At 35.6% G+C, this 22,343-nt stretch overlaps 2 protein-coding genes and 1 long non-coding RNA gene across 5 annotated transcripts in view; all 3 read left to right on the forward strand.

Annotated features, from left to right (window-relative positions):
• LOC127848207 (uncharacterized) overlaps positions 1–8,359 on the forward strand; it is a 70,369-nt gene extending 62,010 nt beyond the window's left edge. Inside the window, exon 2 of the long non-coding RNA XR_008034415.1 lies at positions 7,682–8,359. This is a non-coding gene — a long non-coding RNA (uncharacterized LOC127848207). The remainder of the gene's footprint in view (positions 1–7,681) is intronic.
• Positions 1–22,343, forward strand: part of LOC127848194 (uncharacterized) — a 124,634-nt gene that overhangs the window by 68,772 nt on the left and 33,519 nt on the right. The window contains exon 4 of one of the 3 annotated variants that reach the window (XR_008034402.1): positions 5,308–5,844. The exons of the other annotated variants lie outside the window; for them this stretch is intronic. The gene's annotated coding sequence lies outside the window, so the exon portion shown is untranslated. The remainder of the gene's footprint in view (positions 1–5,307; positions 5,845–22,343) is intronic. 3 annotated transcript variants of the gene reach the window in all.
• LOC127848195 (uncharacterized) lies at positions 845–5,840 on the forward strand. The gene is made up of 3 exons (XM_052380515.1): positions 845–1,372; positions 1,773–2,776; positions 4,441–5,840. Exons 1-3 carry the CDS (start codon positions 1,038–1,040, stop codon positions 4,788–4,790), a joined length of 1,689 nt encoding a protein of 562 aa, XP_052236475.1. The 5' UTR covers positions 845–1,037; the 3' UTR covers positions 4,791–5,840.

A 22,343-nucleotide genomic window follows, 5' to 3' on the forward strand; every position in this document is an offset into this window, starting at 1 on the left:
AGTTTAACAATGGTTTGGTTCCATAACAGTCACACATTTTGCCCAGTCAGTATGAAACTTTATCAAAACATTTGTTCTAACAACATCTCAGCCAAGTGCAAAGATTGGTCTGGATCAAAAGCAAGGCCAGAAGCCACATTTATGACACAAACATCACAAACGCTTCTCAAAACAGTTCACTTTCTTCGGGTCTTAAGGTGAGTAATCATTGGCCTATGCCCTCCTAATAGAGTTATTGGCCTTTTTTACATTTAAATTTTATCAGGAGCATATCAACTGATATAGTGAATATCTTTAATATTCTTCTTCTATGAAACTGCAAGAAGGATCAGTGGTTTAATTTTGTGTGTGTTAACATTATATGGTAGTCCTCTACCAAGTTGGTTAACATCATGCCCTCGGGTTTATAATTGGCCACACCCTAGGGGTAACCTGGTTTTCCTGTATTGCGTAAACACTGAAAAACTCTTTGTCTCAAAAAACGCATGCCTTAAAGTTTGTTATTTGGCATGTCACATTGTTAATGTTCCTCTGATCCTAAGTGTCTTCATTTATTTAATAAATGTGTCAGAAAATTGGTTATTCCTGTGTGAAAGGAACATTAATTTAAGCCAGATTGGAGGCTTAACATGGAATTCAAGTGATCGTCTGTTAAAAATGTGTCCTGTGTATACCCATGTTATCATGATTTAAACCAAATAGTCTCGTTGCTTTATTGATTAAACCCAGCCTTAAGTTGAAATTTTTAATTTTACATGCTTAAATAAACCAACTGTAAACTCGGGTTTTATGATATGGTTTTATCTTACCCTAGAGATTACATAGTTACCTTGTTTATTGAAGTTTTAACCTTTAAACAGACTGGAGTTTTATCTTTGTTTGATAGTGGTAGTGTGAGATGTTAACAGACTATGGACCATAGCTAGATGGGTGTTTTTGTTCAGCTCTAAAATTAAGTCAACCAGCATTAAAACAAATACCAAAACATTGAAGGTGAAAAGATCTAGTGTCTGTGTTTGTAAATTTCATTCAGTAAAATGGCAACCTTTTCACAATCGACTCTTGTCAAGGAATCTGACATTTTCCAAGACTTCTTGTGCTCGGCCTGTCAAGGCAAAAAACTGGATAAAATGGCTGATTTCTACTGTGAATCATGTTTGGAGTTTTACTGTGGGAATTGTATTAACCTGCACAGCCAGTTGTTTACAAATCATGCCACCTTTGGAAGGGAACACATGAAGAAATGGCCAGTGGCCAAGAAGGTGGAAGATTTCCTTCTGAAATGTGATGTCCATAAAGAAGAAAACGTAAAAATGTTTTGCGATGAACACAGTGAGCTGTGCTGCACAAATTGTGCATTCCTTAATCACAGGTATATTTTACTTAAAGAATAGAAAAAAACATCCAAAACAAATGTAGGGTTTTCAAACTTATTTGCAAGCTGAAAAAATAATTGTATTATATCAATGAAAAACAAATATTTCAATAAGAAATTCATTATTTCATGTACGATAATTATAATAGAAAGAAGACTCCAATTTTAGGCTTTGTAATTGAGTTATTGGTTTTATATCCAGTAAACTGCCTGATGAAATGAATACTTATGTTTTAGATTTATATAAATGAATATTTTTGATTATACCATTTGTATGCATGTAATATATGCATCTCATTCTGACTTTACCAAAGAATTTTCCCATGATAAAAGCTTTCAAAGAAGAGGTTTTTTAGTATTTTATATAATTTAAAGTGTTTTTCCCCTTTACTTTCAGACACTGTCCAAAGGTAACTCTTATATCGGACATAGTAAAAATCCAGTCCACAGACCTTAAAAAACTGTCAGATTCTATCCAAACAATTCTAGAAGAAATGAGAAAACTTCAATGCAACCAAGAGGCTAGCCTTCAGTATGTGCACAATTCATTTGATGAGCAGTTACAAAAGATACATGAAACTCGGCGAAAAATAAATGCAGCTTTAGACACGATTGAACAGAAGACACTGCATGAAATGAAAGATACGCTGACAAAACTGCAAGCCTCTCGCAAAGATGATATTGACAAATATATCAGTCTTCAGGATGAATTGAAACAACTTCGAGATGCCATTCAGGACATAAGTGATAAAAGCAAGCTGGAACTATCCTTTATAGCCACCAGGAAATGCAAGGACAAAATACAGCATTGTGAAACCTTTTTAAAGAAGAACTCTCTTGGGAATAAAGTTTCAATAACATTCCTGCCTAACATTGATATTGTACAGTACTTGTCCAAACTGTCAGATCTTGGAAAGATTGAACACAGTGCCCAGACATTGATGGTACAAGAGAATCCAAACAAAGTGTTCACTGTGAAGGGCAAGTCTGAACATAATGTAACAATACCAAGTGATTTAGAGGTATGCGATTTCCGTGCCATCTGTGTCCTCTCAGAAGGACAGGTCCTGGTAGCAGACAGTGATAATAAAACAATCAAGCTGCTTGACCAGCAGTACCTGGAGGTGGTGAGTCACTGTAGTGTGACAATATTGCCATATGCTATGTGTCAGATCACACCCAGTGAAGTGGCTGTGACTTTGAGAATTGAGGTCCAGTTCATTACAGTCAACAACAGGAAGCTGGTGACAGGAAGGAAGCTTCAGTTAAAACATGCATGTTTCGGTATTGCCTGCCACAAGGAAGACCTGTATATTACTGATCAGACAGCACTCTACAAGTACACGCTGAGTGGGAAAAAAGTCAGCAAGATGTTCGAGGATAAATCAGGTCCATATACAGGTAAGACTCAGAGTGGATTAATATGGATATGATTAGGAATACGCCAAACAAATAGGTTATAATGTACAATCAATGTATTAATTCAGCTGCAGTTAAGAATACATAGAGGATATTTGTTTATGTCAGTGTAATATCGTTTGTTATTTCACAAGTGATCATACAAAATATATTTCACGAGTGGGGCAGCCACGAGTGAAATTATTATTTTTCTATGATCACGAGTGAAATAACAAACGATCTTACACTTACATAAACAACTTTTCTGTTTCTTTAATGCCCCTTTTTCAAGAAAATAATTAACAGCTGTTTCTCTTTCGCTAAAAAGTTACCCTTTCTCGGAGTTTCTCCCGTGGCGTGCCTCAATACGTTTCAAAACATAACATGACATCATAAATGTGACAAAATGACATCCTTATACCACCGAAATTCTCCAGTTAAACTCTTTTACAATTTAAATAAACGGTGAAAAACATAAAATAAGAAGACAATTTGTAGGATTCGGTGGAATGTCGATTTTAATTCACCCGTGATCATAGAAAATATACTTAAATTTAGTTATGATAATCTAAAAATAGAAAGAGGAGTTACGAAAAGTTGTTCTTTTCACCGGTGAAAAGAACCATTTGTTTATTTATACTGCTGTTGTTTCACTGCAGATATGTCATATTTTATCATTAGGTATAAAAGAAAAGTTAATATTTTTTTTATCTAGACATTCCCTGTATGCCATGTCTAGAAATGTATGTGAATTAAATTTATTTTAATGATATTAAATTTCATGGATAAATTAAATCAGGGCTATTCGTTGGATCTTAAAAACTGTGTTGTTTTTTAAGTCTGATAATTATATAAGACTTTGGGAATAAAAACTTGGTAAAACATTTAATTTTGTGACTGCATGAACGGAATTAAACTACACAAATTTATTTCTGTTGAATCATATTGATTTTTTAGTAGATTCTGCATTTCTTTTTAATTTCACTATTTGTAACCTGTTTTTTATTCTAATAAATTATTAAATTACAAAAAAACATTAATCATACAATAACACTTTGTGAGATGTGTGTGATACAATTAATCAATAAAATTTATTTTAATTTGTGATTGAACGGCAACTACACAAATGTCGGTTGAATCATATTGGTTTCACAGTAGACACCACATTCCTTCTTTTTTCTATTTGTAACCTGAGCTTTTCATTGTTGTTTTTGTAATTTAAATTTTCAATAAAAGGTGTTAACTTATAATTTTATCAACTACTATTGATGAAACAATTTTTTTCAATTTCAATAACAACCATATCTATAGTTATTATTTTGTGTGATAGTCATGTAAAATATTTCAATGTGTGTCAATGAATGTTTAATCATGTGTACATGTTTGGTAAATTTATTATAACTGCATGTAGTTACACCAACTAACACACATTATTAAGTATTGTTTCCTTCCATGCTTTGGTGAAAGACTTCAAATCTTAAAGCACAAACACAAGTCAAATATAAACAGGTCAACATAAAGAGAAAACAAAACACTGGAACAAAACTTTAATAATAATAATTATTATATAGTATCTGTTCTTTACCATTATTAATACAGTTTTAATAAGATTTTTTATTGACTACTATACTTATAATTCAATATCTTGATGTTACTCTGTGTTGCAGTAAATAGGTGTGCTGTGAGTCCCACAGGGGACAAGTTGTACATCACTAACAAAACCCAGCACAAGCTTATCACCCTGGCCAGGGATGGTTCAGTCCTGGCCACCTTCACTGACCCTGCACTACAAGAACCATTTGATGTACACGTGACACCTGCAGGCCAGGTGCTGGTATGCGGAGGCCGGTCAGACACTATCATACAGGTGGACGATGAGGGCAGAAAGAAGCTGGCTATTCTTGCTACACAGGAGGATGAAATGGTGGCCCCACGGTCAGTCTGCTACAACAGACACACTGCGTCCATCCTTGTGGGACTTTGCAACAACAGTATCCTGGTGTTCAAAGTGCAATAGCATAACTCTACATGTATCCTGATTGATGATTCAGATTATTTATTGCCATGGAATTATGTTGTGCATTAAAATATGTTTGTGTTATAATACTACATGTGTTATAATACTACAACAATGTTAGTAATATTACAGATGCATTTATTTTGTAAACAAATAATGCCATTAGTTGAAAGAATATAAAGACTTTCTGGGATCATAAGAACTATTATAGAATATATTATATTGTTGCATCTATTACAATTGTTTTATATTTCTTTTTTACTTAACAAGGTGCCTAGAACTGCTAGACAAATTTGAGTTCAGAATATAATTTCTGTAATTTACATAACATAAATATTTTGAATCTATAATATTATATAGGCTGTCATTTCTGTTAACATAAATTAAAAAATTATTAAAGATTACTGAAAAAAAATAATCCTTGAATTTGAAGCATCATGAATGGTTTTGTTTTCTGCGCTGAAAAAAATTTCTTTTGTGATATTTAATTACATTTCAGCATTGCTGTCTAACAAAGGTTTCGATCTGAATTAATATCCAATGAAATTTTGATATTTTATGCAAGTAGACCTAATTGAATAAATGTTCAATCAGCATGACCAATATGAAAAATGCTGCAATACAGGATTTTGCTATAAAGAACCTGATTTAACAGTGTGAAACTATTTGATAAAGTTTAGATATGTTAAGCAGCTACAGCAGTTTGACACTGTCAAAAAAAATCTTTTTGTGTGTACCTTTTTATATTTAGTTTAGTCTAAACCTATTTATTTTAGCTCGACCGCATATATAGTAAGCGTAAGGCTTATTTCAAACGCTCTTGTGTCCGTTTCATGGCCCTAGAAGCAGTACTTGGTATGTATTGAAAAGATCTTAAGAACGCTCCTACGATGGGGATCGAACCGGTGAACTCTCGGTCGCTAGGCAGACACCATATCCACTACGCCAAGGCGACCCTTTATATTTGTCAGAGCGTTTATATGTGCAGGCTGTGTTATCATATATAAAAATTAGTATTATATTGCATTCTGTGCTCTGGTATATAATATAGCAGGTTGTTGTTCCTTATTGTTCCTAATTTACATTCCAACATATTGAACTACCTATTTGACAAACGTCAGCATTCCGGCTGCAATTGTGGCATCTCTGTAAATGCAAGACATTACATCTTGCAGGTTATCAAGGTCAGTGCGCAGTCAGTGGGTTTAAAAGTTCTGTTGACATAATCCCATTTGCTTGGCAAGAAACTTCTTTAAAAAAGATTTATGACTATACAATGATTATCATGCGCTGAACGCAGGAAATTTAGGTTAGACATTCAATTAATCAAAAAATGTGTCACCAGTGCTAGTTTTTCCAGACAAAAACCATTCCATTTAGATAAATTGTGTGTGCCTGGAATTCATCAATATATATTTGTTGTTTGTTTTCATCTCATTTGTTTAAGGACATTCACTTTAATTTATTCTGAAAATAGTTAGATTTCTGAGGGTTTTTCTTCTACAAAATTGATTGCTAAAATGAGTCAACTGAAAACAACAATAATACCTAGAATGAAGATTGTATTTTATACCTGTTTCTTACTCAATTAAAGTAATTAGTAATGACACTATTATCGTTTGTGCATTTTCTTGTACACTAACGCTTTATGCAGACATCAATGAGTAAACATATACTAAATGTATTGAATAATTGTGTATATAAATTATGATAATGTCAACTTTTTCTATACATGTACGTGCTTATATGAAAACACCATATTTTGCCAACCAGTGGGCAGAGTCTAAACTTAGCGCGTGATGTCATTCATCTACTCATACATTCCATACTGGCCGCTCAAAGAGTAAACGATCATGTTAGAATATTCCTTGAGAAAATCCTTAATGAAAAATAATAGGTTCTACAGGATTTTTTAACTAGACCTATTACAGATCCGTGATAATGCAGTCAAATTAAATTTAAAAACATGGTTGTAATAAAATGTTTATGTTCTAGTAAATATATTAAGGCTTTTTTTCTTGACAAATAAGAAATTTACAACTTGCGTATCGCGTCATAAAATGATATGAGTTATTGTGCTCGTTCCCAGTTTTGGCATTTCTGCTGTGCTCTATAAAATTTATACGCGTTTTGCAAACAACTCTGTAAAATAACAAAAACCTATCACTAAATACAAGAAAATGACTGCAATCTATACATTTATAATTTATATTGCTTTGTCAACATGCTATCATAACATTAACTTCATATGATTTTATATAAACAGTACAGTTCTTTAATTTTTGCCTATTTAAAAAATAAAATGGGAAACTGTGTTTCTTTTTTTATAAATCTACATGCTATGGAAAATATACTCATAGTATTTAAACAATATTTCTAGAATGTCTTTCTGCATGCATTGAATACCTAAGGACAATGTTCTAATCAGTTCCAATATCTTTTTTGTAAAGGTGCGTCTGATCTCCCCCTTTTTGTAAAATAATGGAATAAACCATGCAGCGTAATTGATTTGGTAGCAATGACAAAAAGAATAGCAATATAAATAGCGTTTTAGGGATAGTTTTTCAAAACTATACAGTTTAACCAAACGATTCAAAGCCATTATCAACGGGCCATTTTTGTTTTTTTGTGAACCTTGTCATTTTAGTTATAATGTTCCATTCATCATTTTTGTCCTTCATTGAGAGCTGCAGTATGTATTCCCTATTTTCTAAAGGTATTTCTCTCCTCTGTCATGGCTTTTCCCCCATAATTGTCTTTATATTTAGCAATTAAAAACAACTACATTTGTAATATCTAATGAATTCAACACTCATAATGACTTAACTTTTGGTTCAAGAATGTAGTCAGACATATAGGATGTTACGTTGCTACCCATACGTGTTTCATAGGTCATTATTCCAAGATTGCTTAGAATGGAGAAAAAAAAATCAAATCTCTGAACAATGAGAAATCAAATCGAATTCGAGACGGACATATTATAAATAATAGGGGTTATTAAAATGCTTGTGTCTGTCAACAATGGAGAATAAACTCGGTGTTCGTTTCGTCTGCCATTTTGAGAACTATTATAAAAGCCAACAAGAAGAATAATAAACCGAAAGAGAATTGTGGATGTTTAAAAGCCGGTCGTGTCACTTATCAGAATGCTGTTACTTAAAAAAAAAATTTGATCATTATTCCTTCTGTTTATAATAACATCAATTTACATTTTTTATTATGTAATTAATTGTGTGTTTTTTTCCAATTTCCATAAGCTTCATCTTAAATTTTACAGTATGACATGTAAAAGCAGATCATATCAAAATACAATATGCGGATTGCATCTTGCGATATATACTGATATATTGTAGTAGCTCTAAAAATGATCATCATTGTAAATGGGTAAAGACAAACATGGTTTCATTTATATGTAAGTTTATCTGATTATAACCAGATTCTTATTCATATTCTGCTGTATAATGTATGTCACTCTGTACTGTAGTAGCATGTTAGTGAAATTGATGATTTTAAAATATATAAATATTAAAATAAAATTAGTACATTGAACAATAAAACTTAAGTGTGAATGTTGTTCATAGTTGTTGATATTTTCCCCCAAACAGCGAACAAGGCGCTCAAATACAACCCAAAATCCGTGATATTCTGCTATTTTTTTCCCCAATAAAAAGGTGAGGTTTTACACCCTCCAAGTACAAAAACAACAAGCCAATTCGTTGAATTGATATCCCCGCCAATATGCTTCTGGACACAAAAGTGTTATATTTGACACTCAAAATAGCATTTTTTTAAGATACAAAGGGCCATGACTCTGTTATTATCAGATGGTGTACAATGCCATTTGGCGTGCATCATCCTAGTATCCATATATACTCATACCAAGTTTCAATGAAATCCGTCAAAGCACTTCCAAGATATGGCTCCGGACGGACAGAAAGACGGACGGACGGACAACGCCAAAACAATATCCCTCCGCAGATGGCGGGGGAAAACAACAACCTGGACCATGAGAGCACTAAAAAGCCAACTATCAGACCAACAAATAGTTGTTAAAAGTAAAAAAAAGGATAAAGCAAGATTTTTTTTTCAATTTCTACCATTCTGACTAATACGTTTGCAACTCAAATAAGAATTATATTTTTCAATACTGTGGTCAGATTTGACATGCCTGTCTATAATCCTTATGAGTGTTTTACAAATTGTCAAGGCCATCATGTGAACTATCAATGTAACATTTAAGTGTCGTCCCCATGCAGTCAGCACAAGATAATCTTGGACGAAACTTTACACATTTAGTTCAGTTTTCCCAGAGCGATTATTACTATTGTTCTGGTCTTATTTTATTATTATTTTGTTCTGGTCTTATTGAAAGATGACTTGGTTCCACACGTGAAATTTCAAGGACCCACATGTCAAATGTCAAGGTCATCATGAGAAATGTCAAGGCCACACATAAAATGTCAAGGACATACATGAAATGTCAAGGTCATCATGTGAAATGTCAAGGCCATACCTGTGCCGCCGTTCTTGCAGGGGTTCTGAAATATTTTAAGAGTCTAATTGTCCACGGACAAGTTGGACCCACAAATTCCCTTGTCCATACCAAAGAAGTACTTGTCCGTACTTTTAAGATAGATAAAGGAAAATATCATTACTAATTAAGCAAATAATACAAGCATACACTTTTGTTAACTTCTATTTTAAATTATAAACATAGTTAACTAGAAAATTGAACAAAAAATACAAGCAAGATGTGCATATAATAAGATCACGTTTAAGTCACACATGATACTAGTCTTATTTATAAGACGCGCAAAGAATTCAGAGATACTTTTTATGTAGGCTAAATTCTTTGGAACTCCAAATATTACCAATATAAAAAGTAGCTTAATATTTGAGAGCGTCAACAAGTTCGACTTACATGATACATGTAACATCTCGGATAGTTAATAATCTCAACATGACTAGACAATTCACTTGAAATAAAATAATCTCCGTTAATTATAAGTATATAATTATCCGCTAATAAAGGAAACTCCTTGCGAAGTTTACATTTACACACATCGGCAACGTTTCAAGCCAAGGAAAATCAATTAGCCAAGACTCAAAAAATTCTCGTTTCCGCTTGGCGTCGTGTGTTTATCATATTCATACTTGGCTTTTCTCTTCTTTTCCGACGCCGAACTGATTTTATCATTGGTCTGATTAGAGTCATGGCTAGACGTTGAAGTGGTTTTATTATATAAAAATCGAATGCAGGTCGTTAGAACATGTATGCGGCCATTTGCAATGTACGAAAAGTGTTATCTTAAAATTCTTAAAATTCTTATGCGTGATTGGCTGTTGCTATACACATGTGTGCTGGTTTCTCTATTAAAACAGGGACCTGATTAAAATTGTTTTCTTATGCGTGATTGGCTGTTACTATATATACTCGTGGACTGGTTTACCACATTAAATAATTATTATCGGAAAATAACATACCTCCAGTTAAAAAAGTGTGCGTGTCCGCAGATTAATCATAAGCTATTTATATAAACTTCGTTTTTTATTTTCGAAAAATATTGAAGTTTCGTTCTCGAAACAAATTTTACCACGAAAATTTTACTTGTCCCCGGACAAGCCAGCTTTCAAAAACTGCTTGCCCGGAAGGGTAAATTGACTACTCGGACAACTCGGACAGCATATTTCAGAACCCCTGGTTCTTGTAGACATGCTGTATGTCCACGTTGTGTTTGAGAAATGTCATAAAATGTCAAGGACAAAATAATGTGAATCATCCAGACCACATGTCATATATAAAGACCACATGTGAAAATGTCAAGGGCATACCTGTGCCACCGTTCTTGTCGACCTGTTGTATGTCCACGTTGTGTTTGAGGAAGGTCTCCAACACCTGGTCAGCCCCCTTGCCCGCTGCCCACATGAACGCCGTCCTGCCCTCCACGTCTGCTTCGTCTGTCACGTTGGCGCGAGACAGGAATACCTCCACTGTCTCCTGAATGAGAAAATTGGGGCTTAATGCTTGTGTTTAAAGTGTCATCCCAGATTACCCTGTGCAGTCCCCATAGGCTAATCAGGGACAACATTTTAAGATTGGAAAATGAACATTTCCACCATGTCCTGAATGGGATATGGTTGTTAACTTAACTAAAGCTATAAGTTATTCAGTGATTGTTTTGTCAGATTTGGAGCGTTATTTAGCCTTGTTCCCATTCTCAGACAGTATACATTTTGCCAAAATGACAGCCACCAATACCCAAGTAAAGGTTTTGCCCTTGACAGGAACACTTCCACAGTTTCCTGAACGAGTAATCAGGAGCTTAATACACGTGCGTTAAGTGTTGTCCAAGATTAGCCCGTACAGTTTAAACAGGCTAATCAGAGACAACACTTTCAGCCTAGACTAGACTTGACTTAATAAAGCAGTCTGCACAGGCTAATCAGAGACAACACTTTCAGCCTAGACTAGACTTGTTGACTTCATAAAGCAGTCTGCACAAGCTAATCAGGGATGACACTGTCAGTCTAGACTAGACTTGTTGACTTCATAAAGCAGTCTGCAAAGGCTAACCAGGGATGACACTTTAAGCCTAGACTAGACTTGTTGACTTCATAAAGCAGTCTGCACAGGCTAATCAGGGACAACACTTTCAGCCTAGACTAGACATGTTGACTTAATAAAGCAGTCTGCACAGGTTAATCAGAGACAACACTTTCAGCCTAGACAAGACTTGTTGACTTAATAAAGCAGTCTGTACAGGCTAATCAGGGATGACAATTTCTGCCTAGACTAGCCTTGTTGACTTAATAAAGCAGTCTGCACAGGCTAATCAGGGATGACACTTTCTGCCTAGGCTAGACTTGTTGACTTAATAAAGCAGTCTGCACAAGCTAATCAGGGATGACACTTTCAGCCTAGACTAGACTTGTTGACTTAATAAAGCAGTCTGCACAAGCTAATCAGAGACAACACTTTCAGCCTAGACTAGACTTGACTTAATAAAGCAGTCTGCACAAGCTAATCAGAGACAACCCTTTCAGCCTAGACTAGACTTGTTGACTTAATGAAGCAGTCTGCACAGGCTAATCAGAGACAACACTTTCAGCCTAGACTAGACTTGTTGACTTAATAAAGCAGTCTGTACAGGCTAATCAGGGATGAAACTTTCAGTCTAGACTAGACTTGTTGACTTAATAAAGCAGTCTGCACAGGCTAATCAGGGATGACACTTTCAGTCTAGACTAGACTTGTTGACTTAATAAAGCAGTCTGCACAGGCTAATCAGGGATGACACTTTCAGCCTAGACTACACTTGTTGACTTAATAAAGCAGTCTGCACAGGCTAATCAGAGACAACACTTTCTGCCTAGACTAGACTTGTTGACTTAATAAAGCAGTCTACACAAGCTAATCAGGGATGACACTTTCAGCCTAGACTAGACTTGTTGACTTAATAAAGCAGTCTGCACAAGCTAATCAGGGATGACACTTTCAGCCTAGACTAGACTTGTTGACTTAATAAAGCAGTCTGCACAAGCTAATCAGGGATGACACTTTCAGCCTAGACTAGACTTGTTGACTTAATAAAGCAGTCTGCACAAGCTAATCAGAGACAACCCTTTCAGTCTAGACTAGACTTGTTGACTTAATAAAGCAGTCTGCACAAGCTAATCAGAGACAACACTTTCAGCCTAGACTAGACTTGTTGACTTAATAAAGCAGTCTACACAAGCTAATCAGGGATGACACTTTCAGCCTAGACTAGACATGTTGACTAAATAAAGCAGTCTGCACAGGCTACTTAGTGAAAACACTTTCAGCCTAGACTAGACATGTTGACTAAATAAAGCAGTCTGCACAGGCTACTTAGTGACAACACTTTCTGACTAGACTTGTTGACTTAATAAAGCAGTCTGCACAGGCTACTTAGTGACAACACTTTCAGCCTAGACTAGACTTGTTGACTTAATAAAGCAGTCTGCACAGGCTAATCAGGGATGACACTTTCAGCCTAGACTAGTCTTGTTGACTTAATAAAGCAGTCTGCACAGGCTTATCAGGGATGACACTTTCAGCCTAGACTATACTTGTTGACTTAATAAAGCAGTCTGCACAAGCTAATCACGGATGACACTTTCAGCCTAGACTAGACTTGTTGACTTAATAAAGCAGTCTGCACAAGCTAATCAGGGATGACACTTTCAGCCTAAACTAGACTTGTAGACTTAATAAAGCAGTCTGCACAAGCTCATCAGGGATGACACTTTCTGCCTAGACTAGACTTGTATACTTAATAAAGCAGTCTGCACAAGCTAATCAGGGACAACACTTTCAGCCTAGACTAGACTTGTTGACTTAATAAAGCAGTCTGCACAGGCTAATCAGGGATGACACTTTCTGCCTAGACTAGACCTGTGACTTAATAAAACAGTCTGCACAAGCTAATCAGGGACAACACTTTCTGCCTAGACTAGACTTGTTGACTTAATAAAGCAGTCTGCACAGGCTAATCAGGGATGACACTTTTAGCCTAGACTAGACTTGTTGACTTAATAAAGCAGTCTGCACAGGCTAATCAGAGACAACACTTTCAGCCTTTCACAAAGATCGGGAAATAAATGTGGCCTCTAGAGTGTTAACAAGATTTTACTATAGCCCAGGGATCATATTTTTTTCGGTTTTGTCGGTCCTAGACCGATTGGGGTCATGAAAGACGGATTGAAAATCCCAAACAGTCGGTCCGATTCTGTGTGCAAAAATTCCCATGTCATGAAATCGATTACACAGTGCACATGCTAACATACCCTAATTACATTCTTATCTCGATTAGGTGTGATAAACCATTCACTGCAGTCCCTAAACCGGTCAGGACCAGTTTATTGCGTGTCAGCCGACTAGTATCAGAGTATGACCCCAAGCAGCGAAAATTCGCGCGGTCGTGTTTTAGTAATGCGTGAATAACCCCCTGTCAATATCAATCGATAATTTCACTGGCTTATACCTAGCACACTAATCGGTCCGTAATGTGAATTCGTCCATGATAAAATCGTTGACAGTTACTTTATAGATGAAAACTTCATTGTTCATAATCCTCGTGGAAAGTGTGCATTTCATGCATGATACAGTAAACTTTCATACAAACAAAGAAGAAAATCGGATATTCTGCAATAATTCATATTATTGTGGGCGGACCTTATACACTGAAAACACGCGCTGTAACTAAACAAAACATGCCGATACATTTTCCACCAGCGTAATAACCCGGCAATAAATAAATGAAAGTTGCGGATCTGATTGACAGAACAGCCGAAAGTTATTTTTATGGGCGGAACTTCACATAAAATAGTACACAAGAAAAATAATATACATTGTATAAATCTTTCGTAAAAATCGTGTTAGAATCAAAATAATTGTGTACTTTATTGTTTGTTGTTGAATAACTCACGACCGGAAGTTTAGATGCGTGGTTTCAAATCACTCATGCTTCGCACTCGTGATTTGATCCCTACGCATCTTAACTATCCGCCGTGGGTTATTTGACAACAAACTATAACGTACACGAATTATTTCTCAACTATTTGGTTTTGTTGTTGCCAATATCCAACCTACGCACAGACATTTGTTAGGTTCAGTGCATGTATGTAAGCTATTATCGAGTCGACAACGATTTAAAACATCGGTATAGACTTACACAGATAAATAATATTGACAACGATGAAAATAAGTCAGATACAACAGCCCACGAAACAACAATAAAAGAGAAAAAAATCATAAAATCAATTGAGAAAACTCGTATGTTCCGTTTAAAAAAAATGCCAAACGCAATTAAACTTGTACATTTATTATACCACCTTCATGAATGGCAAAATCAATGGTATATATGTTTACGTTATTTGTCATGATTTCGGATATAAATTTTCGGACACTTTTTCCCCATTTAAATCCAGACTAATTGATGTTGCGGGAAAATATGATCCCTGCTATAGCCATATAAGGAAATATGCCCCGCCCCCTGGCAGCCATGTTTTTCAACCAACCGGCATCATTTTTGAACTCGTCCAACATATTATCAGGATGAATCTACTGACTAAGTTTCACAAAGATCGGAAAATAAATGTGGCCTCTAGAGTGTTAACAAGACTTTACTATAGCCATATAAGGAAAAATGCCCCGCCCCTTGGAAGCCATTTTTTCAAGCAAACATAATTATTTTCCAACTCATACAAGATATTATTGAGACTAATCTTCTGACTAAATTTCACGAAGATTGCACACTAAATGTGGCCTCTAGAGTGTTAACAAGGTTTTACTATAGCCATATATAGCCATATAAGGAAAAATGCCCCGCCCCATGTGGCCATGTTTTTCAAGGAACCAAAACCATTTCCGAACTCATCCAAGATATCATTGGGACAAATCTTTTGACCAAGTTTCATGATGATCGGAAAATAAATGTGACCTCTAGAGTGTTAACAAGGTTTTACTATAGCCATATGAGGAAAATAGCCCCGCACCTGTGGTGGCCATGTTTTCAACCAACCCGCATCATATTTAAACTTCTTGAAGCTATTATTAGGATGAATCTTCTGACCAAGTTTCATAAAGATCGGACTATAAATGTGGCCTCTATAGTGTTAACAAGATTTTACTATAGCCTTATAAGGAAAAATGCCCCGCCCCTTGCCGGCCATGTTTTTTATGCAAACGTAACCATTTTGGAACTCATCCAAGATATCATTAAGAAAAATCTTCTGACCATATTTCATCAAGATTGGACAATAAATGTGGCCTCTAGAGTGTTAACAAGGCTTTACTATACAGTCAATCTTGTATTACGAGACCACTCAAGGGATTATTCAAAAGTGGTTTCTTAATAAAATGGTCTTTAAATAAAAAAGGCCATTCTGGAAGAATGCTTACCCTCAATTTTAATCTATATGAAGGATAATCTCTTTTGTCCACAATAATTTTAACTTTTACAATAAAATGAATATAAACACAATACATAAACAATATTTTACTTATGTGTTTTATTTTTTCACTTATTATAAATTATCATTTATTATAAATGAATTGTGTGTACATATTTATTTGCAAAAACAACAAAGAATTTGGCTAAAAATGTGCTGAGAAACGAAGCTAATCAGCCAGTGGAAGCCTTGAAACGTCTCAATTCCTTAGTCGGATGCAAATCTAAGGGCCTGAGCACAAATGAGAGGGTGTGACACAGGCATTCTCCTTGTTGTTGCATCCTTAAACCATGTTAACACAAGATCATTAATGTCCTCGTTCCTCGTGCACCTCGCGCGTTTTTTTCACCTGACACATTATTTTCCACGTCTTTAAGCACCTCGGCTTTACGCTTAAGAACGTTCTGAATTTGAGTTTTACCGGCTCAAAACTCATCTGCGATTTTACGTGCACTTTTACTCTTTGACAATTTCAAAACTCGAATTTTCTCGTTCAACGTTAATACTTTTAGTTTTGACATTTTAATTTCTGCATGTACGCTTAAGGATCTCTGACTCGATCATGATACATAATGAGCTGAACAAATTAAAACACGTCAATTGAAAACAAATAAACAGACTTGATTTGGAAATTTATTAAATAAATTACAATGTGATTGGCTAACAAATATCTTCTTATTAGCATAATTACAAATTGGTAATGTACGGATTTCGACAGATGTTGCCGATTAATTGTTTATTTTCCGCACTTCTCAGGAAATGTTTGTCGCGTACAGTGCATTGTTTCTGCACCTGTTATCTATACTCGAGAATAATCGGCGTTGTCTCTTAACGTTTCACATAGTAACTATTTAAGCTGTAGACTGTGCGTAATACGTTCCTATATTATTCAACTAAATAAATTGATACGCAGTCTACAACAATACCTGTCAGAACTGGTCAACGAGACAAAGCATAATCATAATGGTTGGTGTGAAAACAAAGCAGAGGTGTAACAGAACATCTTATCGGCTTAGATAAACAATTAACACGGATTTGTCCCTGAAAGATCAATAGATTCACCACTTTTACCTCCTAGTGGTCGCTTAATTCAAGATTCGGACATCAAAATACACAAAAATCAGCGTTCGCTGGTCGCGTTAGACAAAAATCGCTTAATACAATATCATTATATAGCGAAAAAGCTCCGTGGGATTTCAAAACGGTCACATAAGACAAAGGTCGCTTAATTTAAGTGGTCGCATCCACAAGATTGACTGTAGCCATATAAGGAAAAATGGCCCCCCCTGGCGGTCATGTTTTTCAACCAACCGGCATCATATTGAAATCATTCAAGGTATTATTGGGATGAATCTTCTGACCAAGTTTCATTAAGATTGGACAATAAATGTGGCCTCTAAAGCGTTAACAAGATTTTACTATAGCCATATATAGCCACACGAGAAAAAATGTCCTGTCCCTTGGCAGCCATGTTTTTCAAGCAAAGGTTACCATTTGTGAACTCATCCAAGTTATCAGTGGGACGAATCTTCTGAGCAAGTTTCATGAAGATCGGAAAATAAATGTGGCCTCTAGAGTGTTTACAAGGTTTTACTACAGCCATATAAGGTAAAATGCCCCGCGCCCTGGCGGCCATGTTTTTCAAACAACTGGCATCATTTTCGAACTCGTCCAAAATATTATTGGGATTAATCTTCTTACCAAGTTTTATGAAGATCAGACAATAAATGTGGCTTCTAGAGTGTTAACAAGATTTTACTATAGCCATATATAGCCATATAAGGAAAAATGCCCCGCCCCTTGGCAGCCATGTTTTTTAAGCAAACGTAACCATTTTCGAACTCATCCAAGATATCAATAAGACAATTCTTCTGACCATATTTCATGACTATTGGACCATTAATGTGGCCTCTAGAGTGTTAACAAGGTTATACTATAGCTATATAAGGATAAATGCCCGCCTCCTGGCGGCCATGTTTTTTCAACCAAAGGGCATCATTTTTGAACCCGTCCAAGATATAATTGGGATGAATCTTCTGACCAAGTTTCATGAAGATTGGACAATAAATGTGACCTCTAGAGTGTTAAGAAGATTTTACTATTACCATATATAGCCATATAAGGAAAATAGCCCCGCCCCCTGGCGGCCATGTTTTTAAACCAAAGGGCATCACTTTCGAACTCCTCCAAGATATTATTGGGATGCATCTTCTAACCAAGTTTCATGAAGATCAGACAATAAATGTGGCACCTAGAGTGTTAACAAGATTTTACTATAGCCATATATAGCCATATAAGGAAAAATGCCCCGCCCCTTGGCAGCCATGTTTTTCAAGCAAAGGGTACCATTTTTTAAATATATCCAAGATATAATTGGGAAAAATCTTCTGAGCAAGTTTCATGAAGATCGGAAAATAAATGTGGCTTCTAGAGTGTTAACAATGTTTTACTACAGCCATATAAGGAAAAATGCCCCGCCCCCTGGCGGCCATGTTTTTCAACCAACCGGCATCATTTTCAAATTCGTCCAAGATATTATTGGGATGTATCTTCTGGCCAAGTTTCATGAAGATCAGGCAATAAATGTGGCCTCTAGAGTGTAAAGAAGATTTTACTATAGCCATATAAGGAAAAATGCCCCGCCCCTTGGCAGCCATGTGTTTCAAGCAAACGTAACCATTTTCAAACTCATCCAAGATATAATTGAGACCAATCTTCTGACCAAATTTCATGAAAATTGGACTACATTTGTGGCCCCTAGAGAGTAAACAAGGCAAATGTTGACGGCTCACGACACACGACGGACTAAAAGCAATCACAAAAGCTCACCATGAGCACGTTGTGCTCAGTTGAGATAAAAAAAACTCAGATACATAAGTTAACCACTCACGTCAAAGTTGTTTTGCGCTGCGTAGTGTAAAGGTGTGGCCCCGTTCTGGTCTGAACTCGAAAACTCCGCCTTGTTGTCCAACAGCAGGGATACAATCTTTGAATGACCTGGTCACGGAATACAAGACAACTTTGTTCAAAGTAAAATACTTGATAATATACTTGAGCCAAGCTCTGAGAAAACGGGGCTTTACTTATGTGCATGAAGTATCGTTCCAGATTAACCTTTGCAATCTGCTTTTATGGAATTTACTTGGCAAAAATCCAGTTAATGCAGAAAGTGTCTTGTCCCTGATTGGCATGTGGGGTCTGCACAGGCTAATCTGGGACAACACTTTATGCACATGCATTAAGCCCCGTTTTACCAAATGGAAACTCATTTACAATAATTGGTTTTGCAATCTCTAACAGAGTAAGTTGTTGGTTATTTAGGGGGTTTATTGTGGTACCTTTGGGGTTTATTAAGTTTCTTTTGGGTTAATTGTGTTTCTTTGGAGTTTATTGTGTTTCTTTGGGGTTTATTGTGTTTTATTAATTACAAAAAATGAAAATGAGCATCTCTGTGGCAATACACAGGCTAATCTGGGACTTCACTTACAGCCTGAACAGGATTTTCCCCTACAGGAGATTTATTCTGACCAAACAATTACCATACATGTAACAGCGAAGCACTTTGATTTTAGAGCCAATGTTAAAAACCTTGACAAAATGTTAAGGTTTTAGCATGACGCGGACGGCGGACACGACGACAGACACGACACGACGAGCTGGTTATAACAATACCTCGGGTTTTCTCCGAAAACAGCCAAGCTTATAAATATTCAACAAGAGATGTGTTCGTCAGAAACACAATGCCCCCTACTGCGCCTCTTTGAAATATTTTTTTTTCTTTTTTTTTTACCTTTGACCTTGAAGGATGACCTTGACCTTGAACTTCCACCACTCAAAATGTTTAGTTTCACGAGATACACATGCATGCCAAATATCAAGTTGCTATCTTCAATATTGCAAAAGTTATGGCCAATATTTAAGTGTTTTTTTTTTCGGACAGATGGACAGACTGACATACTGACTGACTGACTGAAAGTTCAACTGCTATATGCCACCCTACCGGGGGCATAAACATTGCCAAATGACATCAATATTTTGATCAAATGGCATAGATGTTGCTGATATTTGTCAGTTGATCATATCATATTAATTTATCGTTAAAGACTGTTTATTTCATATAGGTTTGGCAATTGAATAGCTGAGTGTAACTTATTATTTTATAATTTGAAGCATAAATGACAAATAAACATACAGGTAGTCGATTTATACAAGCGAGCCATATACTGGGAAAACTAGGCTTAAAGCATGTGCGTAATGTGTTGCTTCAGACAAGGCGGAAAGTGTTGTACCTTTGCGGGATCACACTTTGGGCACATGTCTCCAGTCGAGTTTTCCTAAAACAAGGTTTAAATGTTGTTTGCTCAGGTTGGTACTGTACTCGCCAGTGCCTTAACGACGGCCTCGTTACCATCAGCGACCACTAAATGTAGGGCAGTCCTTCCCTCATAATCCTGCCAGTTTATAACACTCGGGGTTGTGTCCTGCGAAATAAAGAATACCAAAAAATAGTATGAGCACTTATCTGGGAAAACTGGTTCAATAGAAACAAGCTCAATTTATTGAAGTTATTTGTATAAATATGGAAAAAAAAAATTCAGCCTAACTCTGAGAAAACTGGGCTTAATGCATGTGCGTAAAGTGCCATCCAAGATCAGTCTGTGCAGTCCACACAGGATAATCACAGAAGACACTTTCGTGTATTTTTGGAATTTTGTGTTTGAAGTCTAGTCCAGGCGGAAAGTTTTGTCCCCAATTAGTATCATTAAAAATAAACCACAGTTACCAAAATAAGCCACAGTTCCAAAATAAGGCACAGATACCAAAATGAGCCACAGTTACTAAAATGAGGCACAGATACCAAAATGAGACACAGAAATTACAATAAGCCACAGTTACCAAAATGAGCCACAGTTGCAAAAATGAGCTACTTTTACCAAAATTAGCTAGTTACCAAAATAACCACAGTTACCAAAATGAGCAACAGATACCAAAACGAGCCACAATTACCAAAATCAGCCACTGTAACCAAAATGAGCTAAATGTGTAACAGTTACCAAAATGAGCCTGACGCAGTTGACAGCCTCTGCATCTCGACTACTGGCTGCCCAGTGGAGTGGCGTCTTTCCCTCAATGTCCAGGATGCCTATGATGGAGTCCTGAGATGAAAAAGAGAAATGTTTGAGCATTTATCTTGAATACTTTAAACATATTTTACTTAAAAAAACAAATAATAAAATAGTTACAAATTTATAAAATATTTACCATAAAAACATATTGGTAAAAGGGTTAGACCTAATGTTCTGCAACCTTATAAAGAGTCTTTCACTGATCTTTTATCACGATTGTCTAAACTCCTCTGGATTTATTTTTGAAAGAACATTATTCATACATTTATGATCAGAACACATTAGCATGACCACTGTTCAATATCATACACATCATGCACATTTACTTTTAATGAAATTGCTTAACTTAGTATTTTAATCCACATTTTCATTTTCAATTGGATGTGCCCAAAACATGACTGCGTATAAAACACAACATTAAACGGGTATATTGTTTACCTGTTCAATTAGTATATTTTCTGAAGTATCAATTCTGCTCCATTTTAACTAAGTTGACATCATATTCTCACATTATCAACTCATTTAACCAATCCGATACACAATTATAAGCCCTTTACCACTCAGATACCCACTTTGATGCGATTGTAGTCCCTTAGAAAATATAATTGGCGGTGCTCTGTTAACACGGGGTTTAATGCATGTGCATTAAGTGTAGTCCCAGATTAGCCTGTGTGGACAGGGACGACACATTCCTTTTTATTATATTTTTGGCTTCAACAAATATATTAAATGTTCGACGGATTTCCCAAACCTAAAAATCTTAAAACGAAATAAAAAGATGTTTATTTTTATTTTGCGCCCGCATCAACCAATTTGCTGCGCACCTATTTATTTAATGATTAAGTTTAATTTAGCCTACGTATTTTTCGTCATAGACTGTTATAACGCTTTGCGTTATAAGATTGGTTTATGGTAACAAAAAATTGCAGCTGTCATGTCGACCAAAGACAAAAATGGGAATGTTAATTTTCCTCCGTGGCAATAAGTCATTGCCTCACAGATTATTTCAGTATTTTTTCATGTTTAATAGTTCAACAACATCTACATCAGAATGTGAAATGTCGCGTACCATTGGTAAAAATCTGCAATAAACTTGTTGGTATTGATTAAGTTAAAACATAAAAAAATAACATGAAAATGAGTGTCGCCGTTGAACTGGACAAAAAATGTCGAGTATAATATAAAGTGTACCAGCCACTTATCTAACATAGGTAAGAAAGTGAAAAAACTTTCTGGCATAAACAACTTTACTGGGATTTGATTAATTTTTTTATTTAAATACAAAACTTTTAATACCATCTTCTTATTTTTCTTTCATTAGGAAGTTATGATATATTTACTTTACAAAACTGAAACGTCTCATTTCTAATTTCAACAGTGCTAAACTGACACAAGCAATGCATCGAGTATTGTACAATACCATAACCTATGATATTTAGAAGTAATACACATT

The sequence above is a fragment of the Dreissena polymorpha genome, chromosome 10 (genome assembly GCF_020536995.1).
Source record: "Dreissena polymorpha isolate Duluth1 chromosome 10, UMN_Dpol_1.0, whole genome shotgun sequence".
NCBI lineage: Eukaryota > Metazoa > Mollusca > Bivalvia > Myida > Dreissenidae > Dreissena > Dreissena polymorpha.